Genomic DNA, 23,667 nt, shown 5'->3' on the forward strand with positions numbered 1-23,667 from the left:
AAAATGAAATAACACTCTCAGAAAAATGGGGCTTGGAGGGGAAGACAGTACTGTAGAACACAGTCAATGAGGCATCATGAACATCAAACAATTGTAATGCCACACAGAGCGGGCAGCAAACAACGATGATATTAATGTGCATGCATGAAAGGGTTAATTTCTTCAGCCTATTTCACTTTCAAAGTGATTTTATCGCGGATGTACTGCCTGAAAAACTGTGCCCAAATACCTAAGGTCTCTCATGAAGTTTAAAAATGCCTCTGATATTTACTATACTGAGAATTATGATGAGCCCAAGTGGTGGTGGACTTGTTAAACTGTTCGAAAGCATACATCATCCACATAAGCTGGTAGTATTTCTCCATGCTTCTAACAAGACATACACATACTGGATCCAAAGTTCTCCCTTTATAGGGGCTTTCTTTAGTGTTGACTTCACCAGAAAGACAAAGACCTCACTCATCCTACTTTTTCTGCTGAGCTTTGGTGCTCCTGGAGTTTCTTTTTGTAAGAACTCTTTGTCTTTTCCTTGGCCTCAAGAGACATTCAAATCCTTTTTATAACCCAATATATTGCCAGAAAGAACTCCTTGTTCCAATAGGAAGGGAAAGCAGATGAATTCTACACCTCTGAGTATGTTCCTAGAGCATGAATCCTTTTACAATCCCACTTGTGAAAGACTTCATACACTACTTCTTATTCAAGCAAGTATAATGATGCAACTTTATTCGTAATAATACATTCACTTGCTTTTTGTCTGATATAGTTTTGCTGCTGCCCGCAAGTCCTACATGAAAGCCTAATAAACAGTATTTCTTTGCATTCTGCCATTCTTGAGAATGTCAGGTTTAGACCTAGATTTTTTCAAGCTAATTAACAGTTTTAGATGCTCAATCCAAACATCTCAGTGTCTTGTTTCAGAGAAAGGTGGACAATATTTTCTAAGAGTATCAGCAAGTTACCCAATTAAAAGAGGTTAGCATAGGGCATGAACATGCAGTGAATTTGTCATGCCATTGTAACCATCTGTGTACCTACTTTGCCTCTCATAAATAACATTATCTTGCTAGTCAGCAAGAAAGGATCGTCAATCATTTCCTTGCTTCCAGATAAGACAGTTGCCCTTGGGCAGTCACTGCACAACCTGTTGTGCTGTGACTTTGAACCTGTATGGTATACAACACCAATAGTAGCCTGACTAGTAACTGAAATTTAGGCACATAAAATTACCATGTGAAGTCTGATCAAGGGTCTGGAGCCTACTACTCATGGCCAAACTGCTTGTATTGTGAGCCCTTTCCTTGAAATCTTTAACACACAAGTCTCGGGTCTTAATTTCTAGCCTACAAAACCAATGCAAAAATTTCAACTAGATGAATAGTAACCAGTTTCAGAAATGTAATGTTGCTCTGTAGAGCTGCAAGAAAGAATAACTTTTTAACTTTTCCAACAGACATCTCTTTACAAAAGGTGATGCAGCATATGTGCAGTAGATTTAACATGATATAGCAAGAAGAAGGTAATCTTTTTGTTCACACAGTATCTAGCTTTGTGTTACACAAGTATATCAGAACTGCATTATGTGAAAGAACACAAAAGCCAAAGTAGCTAGATAATCACCTCAAAATAATCTCATTCTTTTCCTCAGGACTTTGTCCAAAATAATCTTTGCTCTAAAACTTTGGGATACCTTATAAAAGTCAAATAATAGTCCTGCTATCAATGACTGGCTTTCAACATTTTCCAGTCTGTGGATCTGTAGAGCTTTTCCAGTAGATATATGTGTCACTTCAAATTTCCACAGCCATGGATTATTGTATAACAAATACTGTTCATATTGCAAATCCCTAGGAAATGATCTATGTATCTGTAGCCCACAGGGCAAAAGCACTGCCATAATACATATAATGCATATACGTATTCTGCAAGCATTACATAACAACACTGATCACTCAACTGGGAGCACCCTTTTATCCCATTTCATATGTTTTGGACAGTTTGACAAAGTTGCTTACTTTTCTGAAAGGTTTTGTTGCATTCCAATGATCCAAACTTATTTCCTCTGTGCTTCACTGAAAGAGAAATTTGAATCCAACTTCAAAAAGCAGAAGAACAAATGGGTTAATCTTTAGCACTCCCAAGAGTCCCACCTGCCATTTAGCTTCTTCCTTATAATCCATTTTTACATTTTCTTCTACTTAACATTAGATTGGTCAAATTCATTACTGGCTTCAGTAGAATTACACAAAAGATTTATGTGACCCCTGAGTAACTAAATGCATATCATGAGCATTGGAAACAATCAACATGCATTTGTTCTACTTGCTCATGAATTAATGTTTATCTAACATTTGTCATCTGTTCATAGCAGCAACTTTTGCTGTTAGTCTATTATCTGCTTGCATATGTAACAGTACTCAGAGTTATACCTAGTTCTGTCACATTTCTTCTATGCACTTAGTTTGATAATAGATAAAACTAACTAAACAGAGCTAGAGGAATGCAAAAACATTTTGTAGCTCTTATTCTATATACTGTTTAGATGTATCACAGAAGGGGGGGGAAATGGACAAGTAAGATGAAAAAAATACTTTAGTCATTTTCCAGACTAATAACTTCATCAGAATATACAGCACAAAAAGGCATTAGATAATGGAAACTCTGGTTGACTCTGTCAATACTATTGATAAAATACTTATTGTACTAAAAACTAAGTGATCCATAACCTTCTGGAAGACGGCAATCTCAATGCTGATGTGTTCTTCTCTAAAAGATCAGATTGTAAGAGGTAGAGACTAGAAAAATGTTTTTATTCCCTCTTTGCAACATTGGCCTGATATACAGCATAAGGTGATGTCATGCACTGCTCTGAGGGTGCAGTTCCACTACTGGTGAAACTGGTCTAATTCAGATCTCCTTCAACCCCTCTCTCAACCATGTGGCCCTGTCCCCTGCCTTGTACATGCACTGTTGCTCATAAGTCATGGGGTAACCTCATTCAGGAGCTGATCTAGCTGAAAATTCATACAATGAAAGAATAAATCAGGTTGGATGGGACTTTTGGGGTTTGTTCAGTCAACACTGAACTGAGACCAGGTTTGCTTGGGACTTTATCCAGTTGGGTCTTGAAAACCTCCAGGAACTGAGATTCCACAAAGTCTCTGGGCAAGCTGCTCCACTGCTTGACTGTCCTCGTGGCAAACATTTTTTTTCTTATGTGAAGTCAGAACTTCCCAGTAGGGAGGATTCCAATTCTTATGGTGGAGAAATTTTTTTGTATATCCAGACAGCATCTCCCCCGAAGCAACTTATGCCGGTTGCTTCTAGTCCTGCTGCTATGCACCTTTGTTACTGTACTGGTATAAGCTCTTCTTGTGGCCCATGGTGTCCCATTCCAGTCTCAACTCAAGTTGACACTCAACTCAAGCCAGGCTCTTGATACGTTTACTTTCCTTCCTGAGTATAGGGATGGACCATGCTGTCTTAAAGACCTACCAGCTTTCTTTCCCATACACACACACACACACACACTCTCTCTCTCCCTCTCTCACTCAAACAGTCTCCCAGTCGACCCTCTCTCCCTGCACCCACACCCTTCAGTTCCTCTGGCAGTTGGCCAGGATTCCCCCCAGCCTCTCCAGTAGTCAAATCCCTCTTGGTCTCACCCTTACAGACACACACACATACCTAGCTCTCAGGTCACTTAACCAACTTGCCAGCTAGTCCAGCCTGATATTCACCAGTGATCACACACTGACTTGCATATACTCACTTGCTCCAATTGCTGGCATCACTGACACACAGGCCGCTATGACCCACAGTCAGAATCTGGTTGCTGGCACTGAGACCTCCACACACACATATGCACACAGAACAGAGTTCCTCACCCAGGAAAAATAGTTAGAAAGAAATTTAATATGAAGACAGGAGACGGACTGTGCTGATCAGGTGCACGGCATGGCCAGACAAGCATACTGACCCGCCCCTTGTTTACATGCAACTGGTCCTTTTTATCCCTTTATACCTCTAGTTTCCCATGTTTGCTCCTCCCCAAATCACCAAGATCTCTCTAATTCTCCACCTTTGGTTTCTTCCCTAAACAACCCATAATAAGTCTTGTGCAATCCCCAAATGCTCTTCCCCTGCATCCCACAATGTGTCCCATACCCCCAGGCAGTAACACCCTCAGACTGTCTCCAGGGACCTGCTCCCATTGACTCATCTTGATGGTTTTCACACCTGAGCAATGCCCCCCCCCCCCCATGCTCTCCTGGGACGGTCCTGGGAGAAGCCAGACAGGGTGTCTGCTGCTTTGAGTAGGTAATTTGGGTTCCTCACCTGCCACTGTGCCACTGCCTTCTTCTGAGCTTGTGGAGACAAGCCTGTGTGATGGGCTGAGCACTCTCCTGTGATGGGCCTGGGAGTAGCCAGGACAGGGCATTACTCAGGTTCCCCCACCTGCCGTTGTCCCTCCATGCTCCTTTGTGTGTGTGCAGATAAGCTTCTACCACATAACCCAAGTTATAAGTTCAGGAAAGCATTTAAGTTAAAACTTCAGTTTTAATACATTTAGTAGCCCTCAGTGTATCTTCCTTCTAGCCTCCATCTCAACACGATGTCCACTTTTGGCATCCACAATATCTGGCTGTTAGGAGTTCCACAGTTTACATTCCTCTTGTGTGAAGAACCACATTTTCCTGGTTGTTCTGAACCTGCTTTCTGCTAATTTCTTTTGATGCTTATACTTTTTTAATAGGGGAGGACAGTGAACAGGCACTCCCTAATTGCCCTCTCCAGGCTACTCATCAATCCATAGACCTCTAGTATATCCCCACTTAGTTGACGGTTTAACAGACTGATGAGTTCTAGCCCACTTAATCATACAGACCCTACTCCATATCTTTGATCATCCCAGTCCCCCATCTCTGAACCTGAGTAGTTCTTCCTATTTAACTAGGGAGACAAGATCTGCTGACAGAGCACTATAGTTACATGCATAATGGTATTCCTTATTTTGCTGCCTGTTCCTGAAGAGACAGAAACAGAGGGCTCCTTTCATATGCGTACCATTTCATTCATAAGGCATGTTAGAAGCTCTAGTTGGAAAGCACTCTAGGTGCCTTCAGATGAGCGTTCGTCATTCATGTCAGGGGGATAGAAGAAGTTCCCACTTCCTGTCATTTGTTTCCTTTGCTATATGTATTGCTTCAGGAGCTGAATCATCAGCAGCAAATGTGAATCAGCACCTCACCTGCCTCAGTTCACAGCCTGGACTCCTAATTTACTCTACCAGCACTTTTACTAACGGAAAAAGTGGAGCAGTTCTGGAGCAAACAGCAGGAGAAGACCTCTTAAATGGCTCTCACATGTATCACCAAGATCTACCTGAAGACACCCAAAGGGAGGGTGTTTTTAGACAGTCTCTTTCATGCTGTTTTGCCAAGTGAGAACAGCAGGATCATGAGACATTTCAGATTCTCTTCCTTAATGCTGTCTTCCATAGTCCAGATCTCATCTCCGCAAAGAACTGTATGAAAAGCAAGCAACATACAGTCAGTATTCCAGCTCTACATTGCTTAGGAATATCATACAACTTCACTGCAGAATTTTACTATAGAGGTCAGATAACCTGGCTTTCCCATCCCTTTACAGTTGCTGTCATAGCCTGAACAGCAGGCAGTGAAAGCTCTTTGGAGGACAGATGTGTAAGCTTTCCACACCAGCATGAACAACACAGACACCTGTTTATTAGCATGTTGTCGAGTCATGCTCTCAATTACAGAATGGGCTGTTATTTCTCAGTGTGGTGCTGTTTTTCTTTTATGCTAGGTCTTTTGGGGGCATAGTATGTCAAAGAGGTGTCTTGCCAGGTGAGTTAAAACTTACAAGGGTAGGTCTCTATCCTATTATCAGCATTTTGCAAACTCAAAATAAAGCTAGTGCTGTGTCAGCAGATTAGCTGTGGAGCTAAAAGGGATGATTTCTTAAACTGCAGGGTAGGAAGAAAAAATAAAATTGGTGTCACTGCCTCACCTGAAAAAAAATGAACTGCAGTTTCCTTTTCTGAAGAAGGCCTCATACTTAGCACATGTCACTTTCTTGATTGTGAACATCAGCATTAGAAAATGAACAAAGCCATCTCATTGACGAAAATATTTAATAATTTTGTAAGACTACATGATCCATAATATTAAATTTTCTTTGTGACAAGAAAATGTGTCTCTCATACTTTTTTCCATATACTGTCAAACACAAATAAGGAGTGAGGCTATCAGTAAAGGTTTTTGACAATGATAAATACACATCTATCTGACAGGCTTATGCAATACTCTTTCTCAATATCGCTCACAAAGATCCTCTTGCTATGTTAAAAAACCCCTCTACACTTTTTGTTTTAACATAATATATACTAAAGAAAGGGGAAACTATGAGATAAGAAATTCCCCTTGTCTGTTTAGATTGGATTACCCTGTAAAATGGAAAAGCTTTCATTGTTCTGTAGAACAGAAGTGCAAAGCTAAAACATGCTTTTTTAAGCAACAGCCAAATGAGGGAAACAGGAAAACAAACAAGCTACTGTTGGCAATCTCAGGAGGCATTCTGCTTGTGGAGAAGCAATGAGACTGGAATGCCTCTGAGACTATTGATGCATGACTCCTATATCTTATTTACAACAGTGCAACACGAACTACTGCCAGCATGTGTGTCAGCTTACTCTTCGATATGAAAAGTGGCAGTATCAGAGTATCCTTTCACTAATGTAGTCCTATTTTGAGCTGTATTAGCACGGCTTTGGGCTGGTTTCCTGGTCCACTCTGCATCATCAAAATTCAGTTCTCAGCAGCTGGAGGTGGCCATTCCTGGGCTCAAAGATGTCTTCCTTTTGCCAACTGCTCAGGAATGAATCTGCTGACTTCTATATCAACCAGAATAGAAGTAAGAAGAAGGGATTCAGGAGCAAGGCATGCCACAGAGAAGAGACAAAAATTCTCAATGGCACAGATTAGGACTCTTGCTATCACTTTAACATAGCACCTCTCTTTGATAAGAAAATCATTTTTTAGACAAACATAACAACAATTAGATCTATGTTACTTCAATAAAGCATTTGATATGTGGTAAGTTGTTATCTCAGAAAACAAAGACGAAGACAAGGAAGAAGAAGAAGAGGAGGAAGAAGAAGAAGGTGGTTTGCTCAATAATTCTTACATGGGGAAGGTAGATAAGGGTGAATTAGATTGCAGTAGAGGGAGAATTGAAGAGGTTTCTAATGGAGGTCCTCAATGGGCAGTTAAGATCCAGTCTTAGTTCTAGTTAAGTCTTAGATCCAGTTAAGATCCAATATGAGTTACTATTTCATTATGACCTTGGAAACAAAGAAGGTGTGTGCTAATGAAATTTGCAGAGGGCCTGAAACAAGGCTTTATTAAAATATAGGCAGACCAGAATATAGAAACAATTGGATGACCTCACAGATTGGAATGGGGTGAAATTAGAAACTAATAAGCAGGCAGCTACAATTTGGAAGCTCATCAGCTTGAAATATTAGTCAATTACAGAGTAACTATGTAGCCCTGAAAAAAGGCACATAGGATCCTAGAGTGGATATTGTAAAGTATATCTAGATATGCAGTACTAATGTCATGGTGCATGGCAGCTGGAACTCTGTGTAGTTTTGCGTGCTACTTAAGAAAGTCATGTTCAGACTGAAACAGGCACAAGCAAGAACTGTTAGGGTTATCGAGAAAATGCAGAGCCTATTTTCTTAGAGGAGACTATGATGGCTGAAGTGGCCAATCAGAGCTATTAGGAGGCTTTCTGCTGCTGCATCCTCCACGCAGGCAAAGTGCAGTTTGCACGAAGTATTTCTTCACATCTCTGCATCTATAATGGCCAAGTAGCATACTAGGTAAAATAGCTGACCTCCCCAAGTATGTTTTGGTGTATTCAGGTGTTATATACACGGATTGATTGGGATCTGCTACTTAGGGAGATGTAATGTACCCCAACTTTTTCAGTTTATCGGGGATTCATAGCTCACACTTGGAAATCTAAGAATGAATAAAAATACAAAAGGTTAAAACTGTTGTTTGTTCAAGTTAGAAATAAGTCTATCAAAACAAACAAAACCTGCTGATAATATATGATGCTAGATTATACTTAATAATAACATTCCTTCTTAATTGTTTTGGCTATCTTTTACATAGCTCAATGCTATGTCTGAGGGAGTAATTCATACCCCATCATCCAAACTGTGTTTCAGTGAAATGAAACTTGTCCCTGTGTTACAGCCTTACAGAGCACCACCCAAAGATTCCTTCCAATTTGCTGAGAGGGAATCTTTTGAATTATCAAAGAAATTATTGGTAATACAACTCCTTTTTATGTTTTACCTATTTTAGGAAAACTATTGCACTGTAGCTTTTTTAAAGTTGTTCAAGATTGTTTCAATGCTCAGTAAATATGTAGAATTTTTTAGGACTATGTTACCTTTGCTGTTCAAAGGATTCTTTGGGATGTTGACTATTCTTTTTGATCAGGAGGGCAAGTGAAATGCAACTTTCACTGGTCCCCTAAGATAACCTGTAAAACACTTTCTTCACAGTGCAGGAATCTATAAGCTGTATATCATATGAGATATTGACTGTAGAGAAACCACGTTAATCTTACAGTTCATGAAGTATAGGAAACTAGGGAATTTTAAGACACTATGAAATCCACAATCCTAACAACAAGCCTAGCAGGAGGGCACTTACATTAAGTTGACTTCCACTCCATTTGTTGCCATTTTCAGGAGTTCGTTACATCACAAAAGCTAAAACAGCTTGATGTGTTCAAACTAGTAAAATAACGGCTGCAAAAAGATTACTGCTTTCTGTAAGTACAGGGCAATGAATGCTAAGAAGGAAAAAACTATTTAAAGTGAGAGACAATATTGGCACAGGAACAGATAGGTATTAACTACCTATGGAAATCTGAAGTTTTGTCAACCATCAGAGAATGATGTAATGGTAAAGCTTGAGGTAAGTGAGGTCAAAACTTCAGCAGTTTAACACGAGCTCTGTAAATTCGGGGGATATTTTTGGTATTGTATATATTAAATAACAAAGGTCGGTGTCCCTAGTGCAATGTTGCTGTGAATAATCCTAGTCTGCTCTGACACTGAGTTGTTCCATCCTCTTGTAGCCACTACTCTTCACTGTGTCTACCAGTGGAGAATCAAAGCATACAGCTTTGATGGTACATTTCTGCATATTTCCCTTGAAAGTATTTTGAACAACTACAAAACCTGCTGACTCATCTGGAAACTATTCACAAAAACATATAATTTCTGCAGGTATAGTGAAGACAGGATCACTCTTTTCATAAATCAGCTTAAGACAATTATGAATCATCAAAAGTTTTGCAGTTTCCTGTCCCCATGCAAATCCACAGAGATGCAGCCAATTTATGAACTAATGTTATTTGCACATGCACAGCAGAATTTGATCTGCTCGCTAATTTTCCGAACATCCCAGTTTCATTACATGCATTTTCAAGCTCCATTGAAAGGCTCACAGCTATTTACTTATTCTATCCATAAAGATAATCTAATATAGGAATGGTCCTGAATCTAAGGAAAAAATAATTCAATGAGAAGACTCTTACTAATTTCAGTGGGACCAGAGTTTCACTTTGAGAGATTAAATGCTACCTCTTCAGCTGCTTCATCTTCTTATCTCTCTGCACTTCAGAACTCTTATCGAGCACAAGCTTATCTCTGATGGTACTGAGAACAGAATCTCTCTGACATGGTACGTTTAAATCTCCATCACCTCCTCTTCCAGAATTGGCTTCAGACCAATGGTGTTTATAGCAACTGAATTAAGACTAGATTCCCCTTTCCTTGAGCCAAGGTTGAGAACATTGGAAATAATATTTCATTATTGCCTAGCATGTATCTGTGTAACTTACTGACAGAAGTATAACTAAATATACACACATATATATACACACACATATATATACATATATATATACACAGAGACATAGATTCGTTGGTCATTTTGTTCACCCAGTGAATACACATGTGAAAGGAAGTCTGACACAGATTCAGAAGATGGAACTACTAAGAGATTTGCTCCAAACAAATAGAGCTAGGGTCATATTTACGCCCTAGAAATATTTATGCCCTAGAAATATTTCATTTTGCTTCTCTATTTTCTTTTAAGTTCTGCTCTGTCCTTTTACACAAGAAGAAATGAGAACAGCGCGTTGAAGATTTCCGAATGGCACTGATTTGTACAATGGTATGGCAATGTTCTTGGTTTTGTCCTGTGCTTCTGAGTTGTGTAGGTTGTAAGAGAGCCGCAAAGCACGACTTTCCTTTAAAAAGGTATGCCAATTATTTTTCATTGTAAATCTACTTGTGTTGGCTAATTCCATTATTTTATTATAAATCTTATCAATTTTCCTAGGGTAGACATCAAGTTTTCTAGCTTTTAGATCCCTGTGGTTTTTGCTGCACTCCAACCTTCCAGCACTAAAGCCCCTGAAGTGCTTTCACTAAGGGTTGACTTAGTTTAGCAAGAGTTCAGCTGCCCTCAGGTAATGCTGAGCTCCTGGGTAAACGCCATCTAGTCTTGCCCATTTGTTAACCCTCCTCTTGTTGGCTTGCTCAGTGTTTCCTTCTCTCCCAACACTGCAGTTTGAGCTGCTGCAGACGTCAGAAGACAGCGACTGGATTCTCTGATGCACCTTCCTACAAAAAAATTCTTCAGCGAAGCCTGTGGAGGGTTCCTTATGGTAAAAGCGGTCATGAAATATTAATTTATCGTTCCAAAACACTGTTTTCAGCAGCAGTCAGCTGCTCCCACACGCACAAACTAACGTCCACCGGAGCTGGACAAAGCAGACACATTTCTAAAAAAGTTATCGGGAAGCGAGAACTAGTTATTGTCACTGACTGCGGCACCCCTCCTAGCAGCGATGCCCGAGCACCACTCCCCGCACCGTCCCTCAGCGCGCCCGCCACAGCCGCCCAACGGCCGGCCCCGCCCCTCGGCCCTCCCGCTACGCCGCCGCGGGCGGGCGGGGCCAGGCGCGAGGCGGCGGCGCGCGGGGGGCCGGGCGCAGTGCGCAGGCGTGGGCGGCGGCGTGCGGAGGCGGGTTTGAACGGTGGCGGGCGGCGGAGCGGAGCTGCGAATGGAGTCCGTCCTGAAAGGTACCGGCCCGGCCGCCGGAGGGGAAGGGGCCGCCCTTCTCCCGGGACAGCCGCGGGGCTGGAGCGGGCCCGTTTCACGGCGCGGGCCGCGCCGGGCCTGCCCGGGGGGTAGGCCGCTTCGAGGTGGCGGCTCTCCTCCTTCCCCGCCCGGCCCTGGCCCTCTCCCTCCCGGGGCCGCCCGGTGCCAGGTCGGAGAGGAGCCCCGGCCTCTAGCGCGGGTTTAGTCCTCGCCGGCGCCGCGTCTGCCTTGTTTCGCTTCGTGGCTCTGCGGGCGCAGGCAGGGGGCGGCCCCCCCCCCCCCGCCCATCCCCCCATCCCCTCATCCCCTCATCCCCTGCAGATCCGCCGGAAAGCGGCGGCGGGAGCGCGCCCTGCCCCGTCCCCCGCCACGCGGCCCGGGGCGGCGGTGCTGCGCATGGCTGCTCTCGTCTCGTGTCCTGCCTCGGGGCCCATGGAGACGCCTCAGGCCTCCTTAGGTTGCCCTCTGGTCCTGTTTTCCTCACTATCACTGCAGCCTTTGAGGTCTTTTAGCATAGGTAGCCCTTCTGCAAGAATCTAGCCCTTCTCTTCCCAGACCTACTTGAAATAAAAAAGAAAAATTCTGAGCTCTTTCTCATCTTCGTTTTCATCTACTGTACAAAAACTACAAAATGCCTTGTCTCTCTCTTGTAGGAGTGTTTTTAATTAGATAAAATTGACTTAATTAGAGTGCAAAATGTACCTTTTATCCTTTTTGTTTTTTATCCTCATTTTTTTTACTCTTTTTACCTTTTATAGGTACATGCATTCCTCCAAGACCCTTGGTAGAACTTCAGTGATATTCTCCTATTTTTCTAGCAGACCTCTAACAGGGCTGTAAAGGCTATAAAAATACTTGATACAGGAGGAAGCTACTGTTTTTTTTTTTTCCCCCGACATGAATGCAGTATTTTTCACAGTAGAATAGCCAAGGAAAACAAAGCAACTCTGATAAAAAGCTGCCCTGGTGCATTAGTAAAATGAACACAATTAAAAAGAGAGAATTGGTACTAGACTTGTTCCAAGTTCCCCTGTGTATCTAAAGTCACAGTGCTGATAACAAGATTCCCCCCCCCCCCCCCCGCCCTCGGCTAAGTGCTCTATATTTCTTGTTTCTTTTATGGTAAAAAAAGTCCAGCAATTATAACATGTTAATTGATAACATGTTAACCTTTATAAGAGTACTTCTGCTGTTTCAGCATTATTCTGTTTTGTATTTAGAAAGAAGACAGATGATACTACATACGTACTTCCGATGCATTATTAACTGAGATACATAAACAATGTTTGCCAAGCATGACACTTAAACTGGCATTATCAATTTTATTCATTAGTTTTGAGAGTTGTCTGGCCTGCAGTTTTTTTAAAGTTATTCTTGGTACACTAATGGCCTTCCAGTTTTCTGTCGCTATTCAAAGAAGAAGTTGACCAGGGTAGCTATACATCTTTTAGTCTAATGCCCATCCTAAGTAAAACTAATGAAGGGATTGCTATGAATTTAATTTGTTCGTCCCTCCCTGTCAATACATCTATGGTGTTTTTGTAGGGAAAAAAAATTCAAGCTGATTCATTCCTTGAAGAGATTCTGAATCTGGTTGTTAAAGGAAGCTGTGTAAATGTACAAAAAAGTCCTGTGAAACAACTCACTTGAAACATTGTTATGTTAGCCTTGTGATCTGTACTTAGTTTGTGTTATTCAATATAAATAAGGAACTAGTGAAATTTTAAGTCAGTTGGGAGTCATTAAGTAATAATTCCATTACACTTTTCCCGTTATGTTCTGGAGTAACTTGTGTTAAAATTTCTGATTGACTCAAAGGTTAGCAGTGTTTAATGGTAAAGATAAGCAGACATGTAAAGATACTGTATTGCTTGATTAGCAGGTAACGTGTTTTAAGTTATCTAATAAATATCAAATGTAATAGTTTGTTCCATTACAACTAATTTAAATACTCTTAAAAGGAATTTTCCTTCTGCTGCTGAGATATGATATTCAGTTTATTAAAAGCTATAACTGTTAGGGAATGTAATATGTATCAAAGCAGAATTTTGTTGGGAAGACAGCTGTACCAGTTGTATCTCAGTATACTTAAACGGCTGTAACTTTTGTCTGATCCAGGTGTTTCAGCATTTGTAGATGTTTGGTCATCCAACAGAACAGAAAACTACTCGAAAACCTTTGAACAGCAACTTCTTGATATGGGAGCAAAAGTAAGGAAACTATTTAATTTGAAACAAATGGAATAGGAAGGCTCTTAATTACAAACTGTAGTTTACTTATTCTACTTGTCGTGTATATTTATTTGTAGTATGAGTTTATGAAGTGCAGGAAGGAAGATAATTGCAGACCTGAGAACAAATGAAGGTGCTATAGAATTCTTGATAGTGGCAGGATGGGAAATGCATTTAAAGCTTATGTGTATATATGTGTGTATTTGTGTGTGTGTGTATACACACACTTATATATATATACATACATATATATATATAGTATGCTGTGTACCATGACATTTTATTCTCCTCCTGTAATGTGGTTCAGTTGCAGAAAGTGCTAGTAAAAACGCGTTGGAGGGTCTTTGTATATGTTTGAGTGATTTTTTTTTTTTTTTTTTTGGCCATATCAAATATGCTTGACTTGTAACTGCAAAAGATGTTTAGCTGTCAGCTATAAAAATTCAACCTTAGACTAAAGGCAGACTAGCATCTCCTCTTCTTGCACATTATCACTGGTTAGTGGAGATTTTTACAGTCCACATTATGCTCTTAAAATTTGTATGAACTCTCAGTGCTTTCTAAATGGGTATGTTAGATGTATCTCATTGTAATTTATTAAATTTTGCTTATGTCCCTGAAGCCCCTCTTTCTCTATGAATTTAGCTGAGGCACCATGACAGAACAATAGAAGAACTGGTTTTATTATAAAAGCAAATGCAACTCACAAGGTGTATCTTTTGAGTAAGAAATATTTTTTGTTATGTTCTTTTCTACATGTCTGATAGAATAGTCTGACTGTTCTGATGACTTCTGGTTTCTCTCACAGAAAATAATGACAAAACAAAAGATTTAAAAATCCTTTTCCTATTTTCTGTTAATCAGAAAGTAGCTGAATGTGATAAAAGGTACAGGCAGATGATACAATGAGCTTATTTAGCAGATCGCTATGACTGAAAAGGGGCGGTCCTCCTTCATCACTTGATTCCTGGCCAGGTGTTCCATTTGCTTTTATTGGGCTGATATTATTACATAATACAGAATAAACTGAATTGTCTCACTTTAGCAGGAGAGCAAATTTCCCACTAGATTGTTGGTTGAGTGGTTTAGTCATCTCAAGGTAAGGTCAGCTGAGCATTGGAGAACCTCTGGGGTTAAGGGAGGAGGCAGGAGAGGGAGACTGCTGCATGCAGCTGTACTTTTGCTGTTGATTTTGTGATGAGAGGAAGGTGTGAAATGGTGCTTCTCCATATTTTGAAGGCAAAGCCACATCCAAGAATCTTGCTTCCTTAGGACATAGACTGTGAGCCTGATGCTAGCCAAAGTGACTAAGAACTTGTATCTGGAGTCATAACTTATTCCAAAAGAGGTTCATTGCTCCTATATAACTAAATATTTAAATCTCATGGTTTCTGGTTTCTGTCCTCTGTGAAGAGGTAAATCAGCTTGCAACTAGAAAAATCTTTAGAAAAGTCAAATAGTTTTTTCTCAAAGCTAAACATAGATCCAGTGTATTGGGAGCCAAATATAGTGGTGCAGCTGAGAGTCACAACAGAAAGCTACACAGCTACTGCTGTTTGGTTGTGCTGAGAAGATGCCGCTGTAAAATATGATCGTTGTTGTAAGTGAGATGAGTGGGATCACAATAACTGATCAAACTGTCCTGTGCATAGGATGTTTAGTCCACACAAAATGAGACTTTGGTTGTGAAGAATGGAGTAGCTATAAAGGCTTTCATTTGGTTGTCAGTAGAGACTGATATCTGAAGGCTTTTGAAGAGTTGTGCAATGCAGTGCAAACGTGTGAGGTGTGATGTGAGCTATTCTGACTTGGTTTTCGTATCTCTCACTTTTTAAGCTATAAATGTTCCCATATAACTTTTTTTGTTCATCATGGTTCCACCCTTCCATGATGACTCCCTCAAAATGAAAAGTGATCCTGAATGATGTGAGTTGGCTGAAAAGATGAGGTTAGCTTTTCTCTTTAGACCTATGATTTCTTTGCTAAATAGAAGAGATGTAATGGGGATTTCTTTGGGTAATGACAACTGATTTCTATGCTGGCTGTTGCATAAAATCATGTTGGGCTACTTAAAAATGTTGAAAAATCAGTGATATAGCTACAGTAGGGAGATGATACAGGTAACCTAGAGAAAAGAAGCTTGAAATCAGAAGGCTATTCTAGTCTGCCTTGTGTCAAGAGTACTTGCTTCAAGGTATAAACACTTAAAAAAAAAAAAAAAAAAAAAAAAAAAAAAAAAGAAGAGTGCATTGGTTTGACTAATGAGACTAAGGTTTTGGTTGCTTCAGGTTTTGTTGCTGAGATGGGAAAAATCAAAACAGTCCTTGATGTTATGTTTAGAGAAAGTTTTTATGTTAATGTCTTATGCAGAAAAAATGGACTACTCTGTCTAGTTTCATTAGCATTTTTTGGCTAGCAAACTGAAAGATGAGATCTCTGTGTACTTCTGCAGGTTTCAAAAACTTTCAACAAGCACGTGACCCATGTAGTCTTCAAAGAAGGACGTTTGGCTACATGGAGAAAAGCACAGAAGACTGGTGTAAAAATAGTTTCTGTACTCTGGGTGGAGAAGTGAGTAGTACTGAATATAATGAATGTGACTCATTCCAGACAGAATGTGTTCTAGTATTGTTTTATTTAAGAACTTAAAATACAGTACCTATTTGGGTTTTTCTATGCGCTTGAACCAGTGATAAATCTACGGGTAAATGATCACTGTGCTATGATGACATTATTCCTAATCTAAATTCTATTACTTCTGCCAAAAAGGTAGAATGTTCTCTCTTGAAAAATAAATGTGTTACTGAAGTAGTTGTGTAGTTGTTAACCATCAAGTGTTCCACTCCTTTGCTCTCAGATGGCATTCATAGGCAAGGCAATGAAGACCAGATATTTATGTTGAATAGAATTCCTCCATTTCCATACGAAAAGGCACATTTCATCATCTATGCATAGCACCTCCCCAGATTCCATCAGGGACAAAAATGAAGGAGGTAATTGTACTGTTTCTGCACTTAATTCCCATAGACAGAATATCTCCTGGCAAGTATATTTTCTAGCAAGTAAGGAAAAGGTCCATATGTAGTCGTGCGCTTAAGAAATGTGGCAGGGTCAGAATGGCACTGCTTGAAAATTCTCAATTTCCATATGGAAAAAGCTAAATTAAAAAAAAAAAACAACCTATCAAATTCCTACCAAATTTCAGCTTTGCTGCAATCCTATGAGAAAACTTGCTTGTAGTCCATGTTTTTTCCGCTGAATTTACTAAGTGATTGCGAGGCTTAACTTGGATTTCAGATAAACTGTAACAACACTTAAAATCTTTAAAAATGTGCAGGTGTTCTACTCAAATGCTTCAATGGATGAATTGCTGTGATAATGGAAAGAAAAATATAAGTTAAGTAAAAGGCCCTCTCCTATGCTGGTAAAGTGCTACATGCATGAAGAAGCATCAGCTGTCTAAGTGGAAAGGAAAAAAAAAACCACAACACCAGTATCTATAGCTGCAAAAGAAAATCATGCAGTTCTGCAGAAACAGAAACTTTTTTTTATTAGCATATCAGATGTAGTAGATAAAGCTGTACAATCCAGCTGGCTTTAACACTGAGAAACAAATGTGTTGTAAGTTCTCAAAACTGAACGTGAGCAATATAAAATGTTGTTTATATGAATATTTCCTTCTGTGACCTGGGGCTACCTGAGTGCACGTCAGATTAATGCTTAGTTCAGCAGTGAATCTTTGGTTATAAAATTAAATATACTTCTCAGATGGCTAATTGTGAAATTTGGAACCTTAGTCAAAGGAACTGTATTCTAGGACTTGGATGTGTTTAAAAAAAAAAAAATTTCTAATGAGTAGCATCTGTAACAGAAGAAAGAGAGAGAGTGCTAAGGAGCCTCCAAGATGCACTGTCATAATGGGGATAGGATTTCTGTACAATATTCAACTTTAAAAAGGAGTCTACATAAAACTGAGGAAGTTTGTTAAAAAGAAACCAAGACAGTGAGGGGAATAAATTCCTTGCTGGTATCATGGAGACTAAAGATGTATGCAATTGGTCTATCAAAACAGATTTTAAAAAGATGTGAAGGAAATTGGCATGATAGAATAGTTTAAGTAAAATAAAAGAACAGATAAATACAATTGAAGGAAAAGTCAGTGCAGCTTCTGTTTAGCGAAGCCACGGCCTGTGGCTGTGCTGGATACCTTTGAAGGAATCCGTAGGGAACTGGACAAAGAAAATCAGATATAATCTAATTGGCCCTATAAAAGGCAGTCAGCATGCCTCTGAAGGACTCTTTAATGAGCTGTATGGTGAAAGAATGTTCACAAATGAGTAAATTACTCTTTAAAAAAGGTAAGATGCAGGAATAAATCATCGGTTTTGCTAGTTGTTCATCAGTGGAGTCTTGCAGGGATATGTGCCGAGACTTGTGTGGTCCGGCATATTATTAAATTGCATGGAGAGGATGAATAGTTGGAAACATTTGCTGATGACATATTCTTGTCCTTAAAAAACTTCATATTGTGAAGAATTGTGATAGCACTTCACAAAAACTAAATAAGCAAAGCAATGCATGTAGATAAATGTAAAGTGATGTGCATGTCAGGGGGAAGACAGTCTTCACATTGTTTGATGATGGGCCTGAATTGATTACTGACAGGGAAAAATAAGATCTTGTATGTTACAGTAGATTTTTCATAGCATTCTCACTGCAACAGTAGTCAAAATCAAATGAAGTAGCACATAAAACTTTGATTTGCGTAATGGGATGATTGTATTCTGATGCTTACATAACGAACTTTCCTTACAGTTCTCCTTAGTTCTCCTTACAGTTCTCCTTACAGGAGGCAGGTTTAGAGCAAACAATAGTTGATGTTTTTAGCATAATACATAGTTAAGCTATAAAACTCCTTGTTAGAGAGTCGTTGCAGATGCCCAATATTTACATGGGTTAAAAAAAATGCAGAAAAAATAAAGGAAGAAAAATCCAGTTAATTGTTACCAAAGATGCTATTGCCTCATACTGTCCACAAGCCAAAAATCTGTGGAGTATGGAAGAGTAAACTGGAAACATTTGGCTGTGTTTTCATGTTCATACATACTCTAGAGCATTTTGATATTGGAGACAGGATACTGGACTACTTAATCTGGCCTCTTTGTTGTTTGGTGGTTGATCTCAGAAACCACTAGACAAGGAAGAAAGTCATAAATAATTACTACAGCATCTCCTGACTTTTCTGCTTTGGGCCAAATATTCTCCCACTTAATAGCGAATGCGCCCCCTACTTCGAAACTGTTATGCGTACACTAGTATTGCTTTCCTTTGAGCACTGCTTGTACCTCTAAGAGGAACACACCCTACAGTTTGAGAAATATTATAATACTTTTGTCCATAAAAAACAGTGTGAGTTATTAGAATGCAAAATTTTGTGCAATATTCCTTATTGAATGATGTCTTGTTGGACTCTCAGTAGATTTTGAGTGCTCTCTCTCCGATGATGTTCCTGAAACTTGTATTGGAAGCTTCTACCTTGCAGGGCAAGCCTCTCTTTATTTGTATCTAAAGTGAATGCAGTTCTATAGTTTAACAAGAAGTAATTTTATTGAGAAGGAAAGAAAACTCTATAAAGCTATAAAAATCTATAAAAATGACATTTGAAATTCCATAAGATTCCTAACTGCAAAGAGTAGAGTTAATGTATTAAAACATCTTTCAGATTTTTTCAGTTTTTTCCTAAGAATGGTAGATATGTCTGTCCTTAAGAATAGTGCACGAGAATCATGGACTTGCTGTAAGGTTCATTCAAACGGATTGCAGATTTAATTCAAAATGAGTGACACTTTCTGAATCAATGAGGCATTTGAATTGAAGAAGCACTAAAAAAAATTTTCAATGAGCAGTTTAAAAGAAAAAGAAAAAAAGTTACGTAGAATTGCTGAAATCTGTGTGTCCAAATTAAAGCCAAGAGGACTTAATGCTTACAAGTCAAATATACAGTTGGCAAACTCTACTTGTGTTTCCTTAATAAGGTAACTTGCTCATGTCACAAACATGATATGCTAAATCATTTACACTCAGATTTGTTTGCCAAGCAAAAAATTCTTCTAAGTTCTTTAATACTTACATTTCTTCTTTTTAGCTTCTATGAGTATTAATTTAAACTTTAATGTAGCCTCTGTAATGATTATTATCTAGAGGTTAACAATAGCCACTGAAGTCCGGGATGTTGAGTAGCATCTATTTGATGTTCCAGGGAACTTTGAACTTAGTTGACACATATACATGTAGTTGTTTGGCTTTTTTTACTCGAAACCGAGTAACTCTAAACATTAGATTGTAATTCTAAAAATATGAACTTTAAAGCAGTTAGATCACTAGGTGTCACTAGAATCACAGTTTTATATGACTTCTGGAGAAATTCTAGTGTAGTCCATAAGGTTCCATACTCTTTCTCATAGTCAGTTTTGTTACTGAAAAAAGCATTCAGGAATGAAATTATATTTGGCTATTTTGGTCAAAAAAACTTTAATTTTTTAAATTTTTGTAAGGGGTTCTACACTAATAATCTTGTCTTGACATTATCCACAGTGTTCACAACTATGGTTGATTGTATCATACCCCAAGATAACATTTGTTCCAGTGTTCTTAAGTCAGTCTGTGAATACAAAGAGACAGGAAAATCTGGGAGTAAGGTATAAGTTTGGCTGAAAAATGTCTGCATAAATATAGATTGTCCCTAGATTGGGGGTGGGGAGAGCTGGAAATCAGAGAGCTGATAATAATGGATAAATTGTAAAAGCCAGGATCAGGTGAGGCATCCCTCTTCACTTGCGTGAATAGAGGCATTTCCTTTTTCTTTCTATTTTCATGATATTCTGTAGATTGTAGTTGGGAGATTACTGTTATCAAAGTGTACAAGTTAAGGTTAAGTATCTGACTAGCCAGACTAGCACTCCAGTCCCCCCCAAAATTCAGGGCAAGGTTTGAGGTTCATGTGAATCTGGCCAGAAGAACTGAATAAAGGGAACTTTGAATGCAAGGGGAATAACCCAATGCACTGATGCAATGATTTTAGAGGACATCATTAGGACAAAAAAAATTGTATGATGTCCTTTATTAAGCATGTATGGTATAGTTGGGGGTGGGGGGGGTTAACGTTACAGTAGTAATGCTAAAGGCAAACTTGGAAACAGTTGGTGCTTCACATATAGGACTCGGACAAGTTTTTTGCAGTAAAGGTTCCCTTCCTAAAAAAGGATATTGACTGTTCTAATTTATTATACAGATGTCGAGAAACTGGAGTACATGTTGATGAATCTTTATTTCCTGCAGTATACGCTAATGAAGGATTGCCATTGCTGATTAAAAAAGTAAGTATGTGATTAAAAAAAATAGGTCCAGAGTAAGCAAACTTTGATTTTTGAACTTGACTTCCTGGCCTCAGGCATTTGAATATTTTTATTTCCAAATGTACTGTAAACTGTATCTATCCATTTGAGCAGGTTTTTAAAGACAATAATAGGTAATAGAAATGGAGATTTTCTATTTGTGAATAGAGATATATGGAAATAAAGATTTAAATTAAAATTTAATGACAATTGGCCATTAAAAAAAAAAGCCAGAATGACTTCAGTGTGGGAAGTGTTCCATTGACTTGCAGCAAATCTTAAAATCCTGGTATTCAAAAAAAAAAAAACCCAAAAACTTTTTAAAGCTTTTAGCTTTGCTGCAAGCCAAAAAAAAAAAATGTTAATCAGACTGGTGGCATAGTCTACATTTTTCTGAAATCTAACGTAAGCGCTCTTAGGGCCTTTTTTACTTATTTTGTATTAAAATTCATTTTGGAAAATGTTAACTTCTGCAGTTACCTGTGGCTCTCAGAGAGATGATTATGAATAGCGTAGAATAATAAACCGATATGTGATGAAGTGATAGGTACGTAAATTCTTCTGACAGTCTTATAGTATATACTTAATAGTTTTATATGTCTTGTAGCACAAATGTATGCAGCCGAAAGACTTTGTTGAAAAAACTCCAGAAAATGATAGAAAGCTGCAGAGGAGGCTGGACCAGATGGCTAAAGAATTAGCTATACAAAAAACGGCAAGTAATGCTGGTAAGAGCTACTTCAGAGTGAGATTCAAATATCTTGAAATTATTTCTTTAAAGCACTTAGAGTAGATTTCCATATGGCTTTTGTGCATCTCACTATAAAAAAGAAAGTTTAGTTACTTTTTATAGCGTTTATTGCAGGTTTGTGGTATTATCAAGGCATGTGTAGTGATGTTAGTATGTAGAAATTAAGTTCATTTTTTCAAAAAAGGCTTTTGAAAAAGTTGATATGTACATGCTACAGCAGCTTCAGAATAATGTACAAATGCATTTTTTTTGTGTAGAAACTGATATACCAGTTTTATTATTTGAAGATGATGGTTCGCTTGTATATAGCCCTGTTAATAAGATAAAAGACCAATGCAGTGCAATGGAAAGACGAATAAAGGAGATGAAGGAAAAGAGAGAAAATCTGTCTCTTACTGGTAAGAAATTAAATTTTATTTATTCATAAACAGGCACAGATGGCTACCATCCTTAATGCTGAGTTTTGGCACTTTTGTCTTGCTCTGTCCTTTAGGCTTCCCCCCTCGCCATACATTACTTATCTTGAAACATTTGCTTACCTTGACTTGAAATGAAAATATTTAATTTGAAAGGCATACATACTTAAACTAGACATGACTTGCTATTCTATCTATCTTAGAAGGATGTAATCTTGAGCTGGTACCATCAAAGTCAGTTAGGGTCTGTCATTACATGGATAAGCATTTCTAAAGGCATTAGTCCAGTAGTGTCCATAAATCACTAAAACGAAGGCTTTCCTTCGTCCAAAGTTGGAGCTTTGAGTCTTCGATGTAGCTGGTGTTAAGGGATGCAGTTGTTATTCTGACTGTGCTGCTGGTCTAAATGGTATGCACAGAACAGGTGGTACTTGTTTCCTCCTGCAGTTCAGTATTAGAACTATGTTTCTGCCCATTTGAAGAATTACATATTTTGTGTTATGATTTGGATTAAGTGTCCCTTATGATGACTGGACCCAAAAGCTGAGTTTCATTTGGATTTGAATAGATCCAAGTATCAATGAGCTTTCGAAGCTGAGCCCTTCTGTGGATTCTGTGCCCTGACCACCTTACCTGTTTGGCTGTACATTCTCCTTTCCAGTAGATGTGAATGTTTTAACTCTTAGTTTCCTTCTATTGCAATGGCATGAGAAGTAGTTATGGAACACAATTTTTGTAAAAAGGAATTCTTCAACAGTCATAGGACTGTTCAAGAGTACTAATGTATAAATCGGACTTTCTAAACTTGTGAATTATTATAACTATACAGCAAAATCCTAAATCTTATTTCCTATTAAGTTTTAATATTAACACTTTAATTGACAAAGATTTTGGGTTTTGCCTACAGTGACATTGCAAAATTAAAATTACAAAGTTTAGGAATTAAGACCCTGATTCTGTAAAGTACTTCAATATGATGTGCGATGTCCCCCTGAACTAATGGGAATGCTTAAATACTTTATTGATCAGGTATAAACTATTAAAAGCACAAAGATTTAAAATTACATGTTTCTAAGTTTTGTTTTATTGCTGAAGCAGTATTCACTTCAACAAATGATAAGATTTTTCAGTACTTGCAAGAAGTTAAGAGTGCTTTCATACTCCCAGGCCAACAGCTTAAAAAGGAGTCCAAAACTAATGAGCCATATGTCTAGGTACTAAAGAATGGGATTTAAAAATAGACTCAGTTGAACAAATCAAGATGACTTCGAAATACAGATCCTAGTGAATTATATCTAGATTTCAGCTTTCAACTCATTTGGACACAGGTATTTATTCTATGTTAGCGTTTGTGTTACCTTTCAGTAGAAGTATGAATGAGGTCTAAATTTTGTAGTTTAGTATAAAAAAAAAAGTAATTAAATGTAGATCATATTTTATAGTAATATTTGAAGGTTCAAAAAAATCTATACCTGCTACACTTTGAGTTTATCACTTCAAAAAATTGTTATGGAAAGAATGTGAAGAACTGGTGACATATGGATGAGAAATTAAACCTAATTTATTTTAGCATGGCTTGTATTTTGTGTTTTGTTTTGAAGTGTTAAGGTAATACCTTCAAAATTTTTGAAAAGCATTTCTACTATATCAAGG

General features: G+C 38.5%; 1 protein-coding gene across 7 annotated transcripts in view; it reads left to right on the top strand.

The window, feature by feature from the left end:
- The first annotated feature begins 11,083 nt into the window (after window positions 1-11,083).
- MCPH1 (microcephalin 1) overlaps window positions 11,084-23,667 on the top strand; it is a 147,786-nt gene continuing 135,202 nt past the window's right edge. For 6 of the 7 annotated variants that reach the window (XR_010388216.1, XR_003258697.2, XR_010388217.1 and 3 more), the window contains exons 1-6: window positions 11,084-11,203; window positions 13,341-13,432; window positions 15,906-16,024; window positions 20,745-20,829; window positions 21,455-21,575; window positions 21,856-21,996. Coding sequence is in view for 4 of the 7 variants with exons in the window: in XM_026097021.2 (XP_025952806.1) it covers window positions 11,185-11,203; window positions 13,341-13,432; window positions 15,906-16,024; window positions 20,745-20,829; window positions 21,455-21,575; window positions 21,856-21,996 (577 nt within the window). In the remaining 3 variants the exon portion in view is untranslated. Of the gene's footprint in view, window positions 11,204-13,340; window positions 13,433-15,905; window positions 16,025-16,310; window positions 16,447-20,744; window positions 20,830-21,454; window positions 21,576-21,855; window positions 21,997-23,667 lie in introns of those variants that run through there. The other variant, XM_026097024.2, reaches the window with a different exon arrangement.

This window comes from Dromaius novaehollandiae, chromosome 3 (assembly GCF_036370855.1).
Source record: "Dromaius novaehollandiae isolate bDroNov1 chromosome 3, bDroNov1.hap1, whole genome shotgun sequence".
NCBI lineage: Eukaryota > Metazoa > Chordata > Aves > Casuariiformes > Dromaiidae > Dromaius > Dromaius novaehollandiae.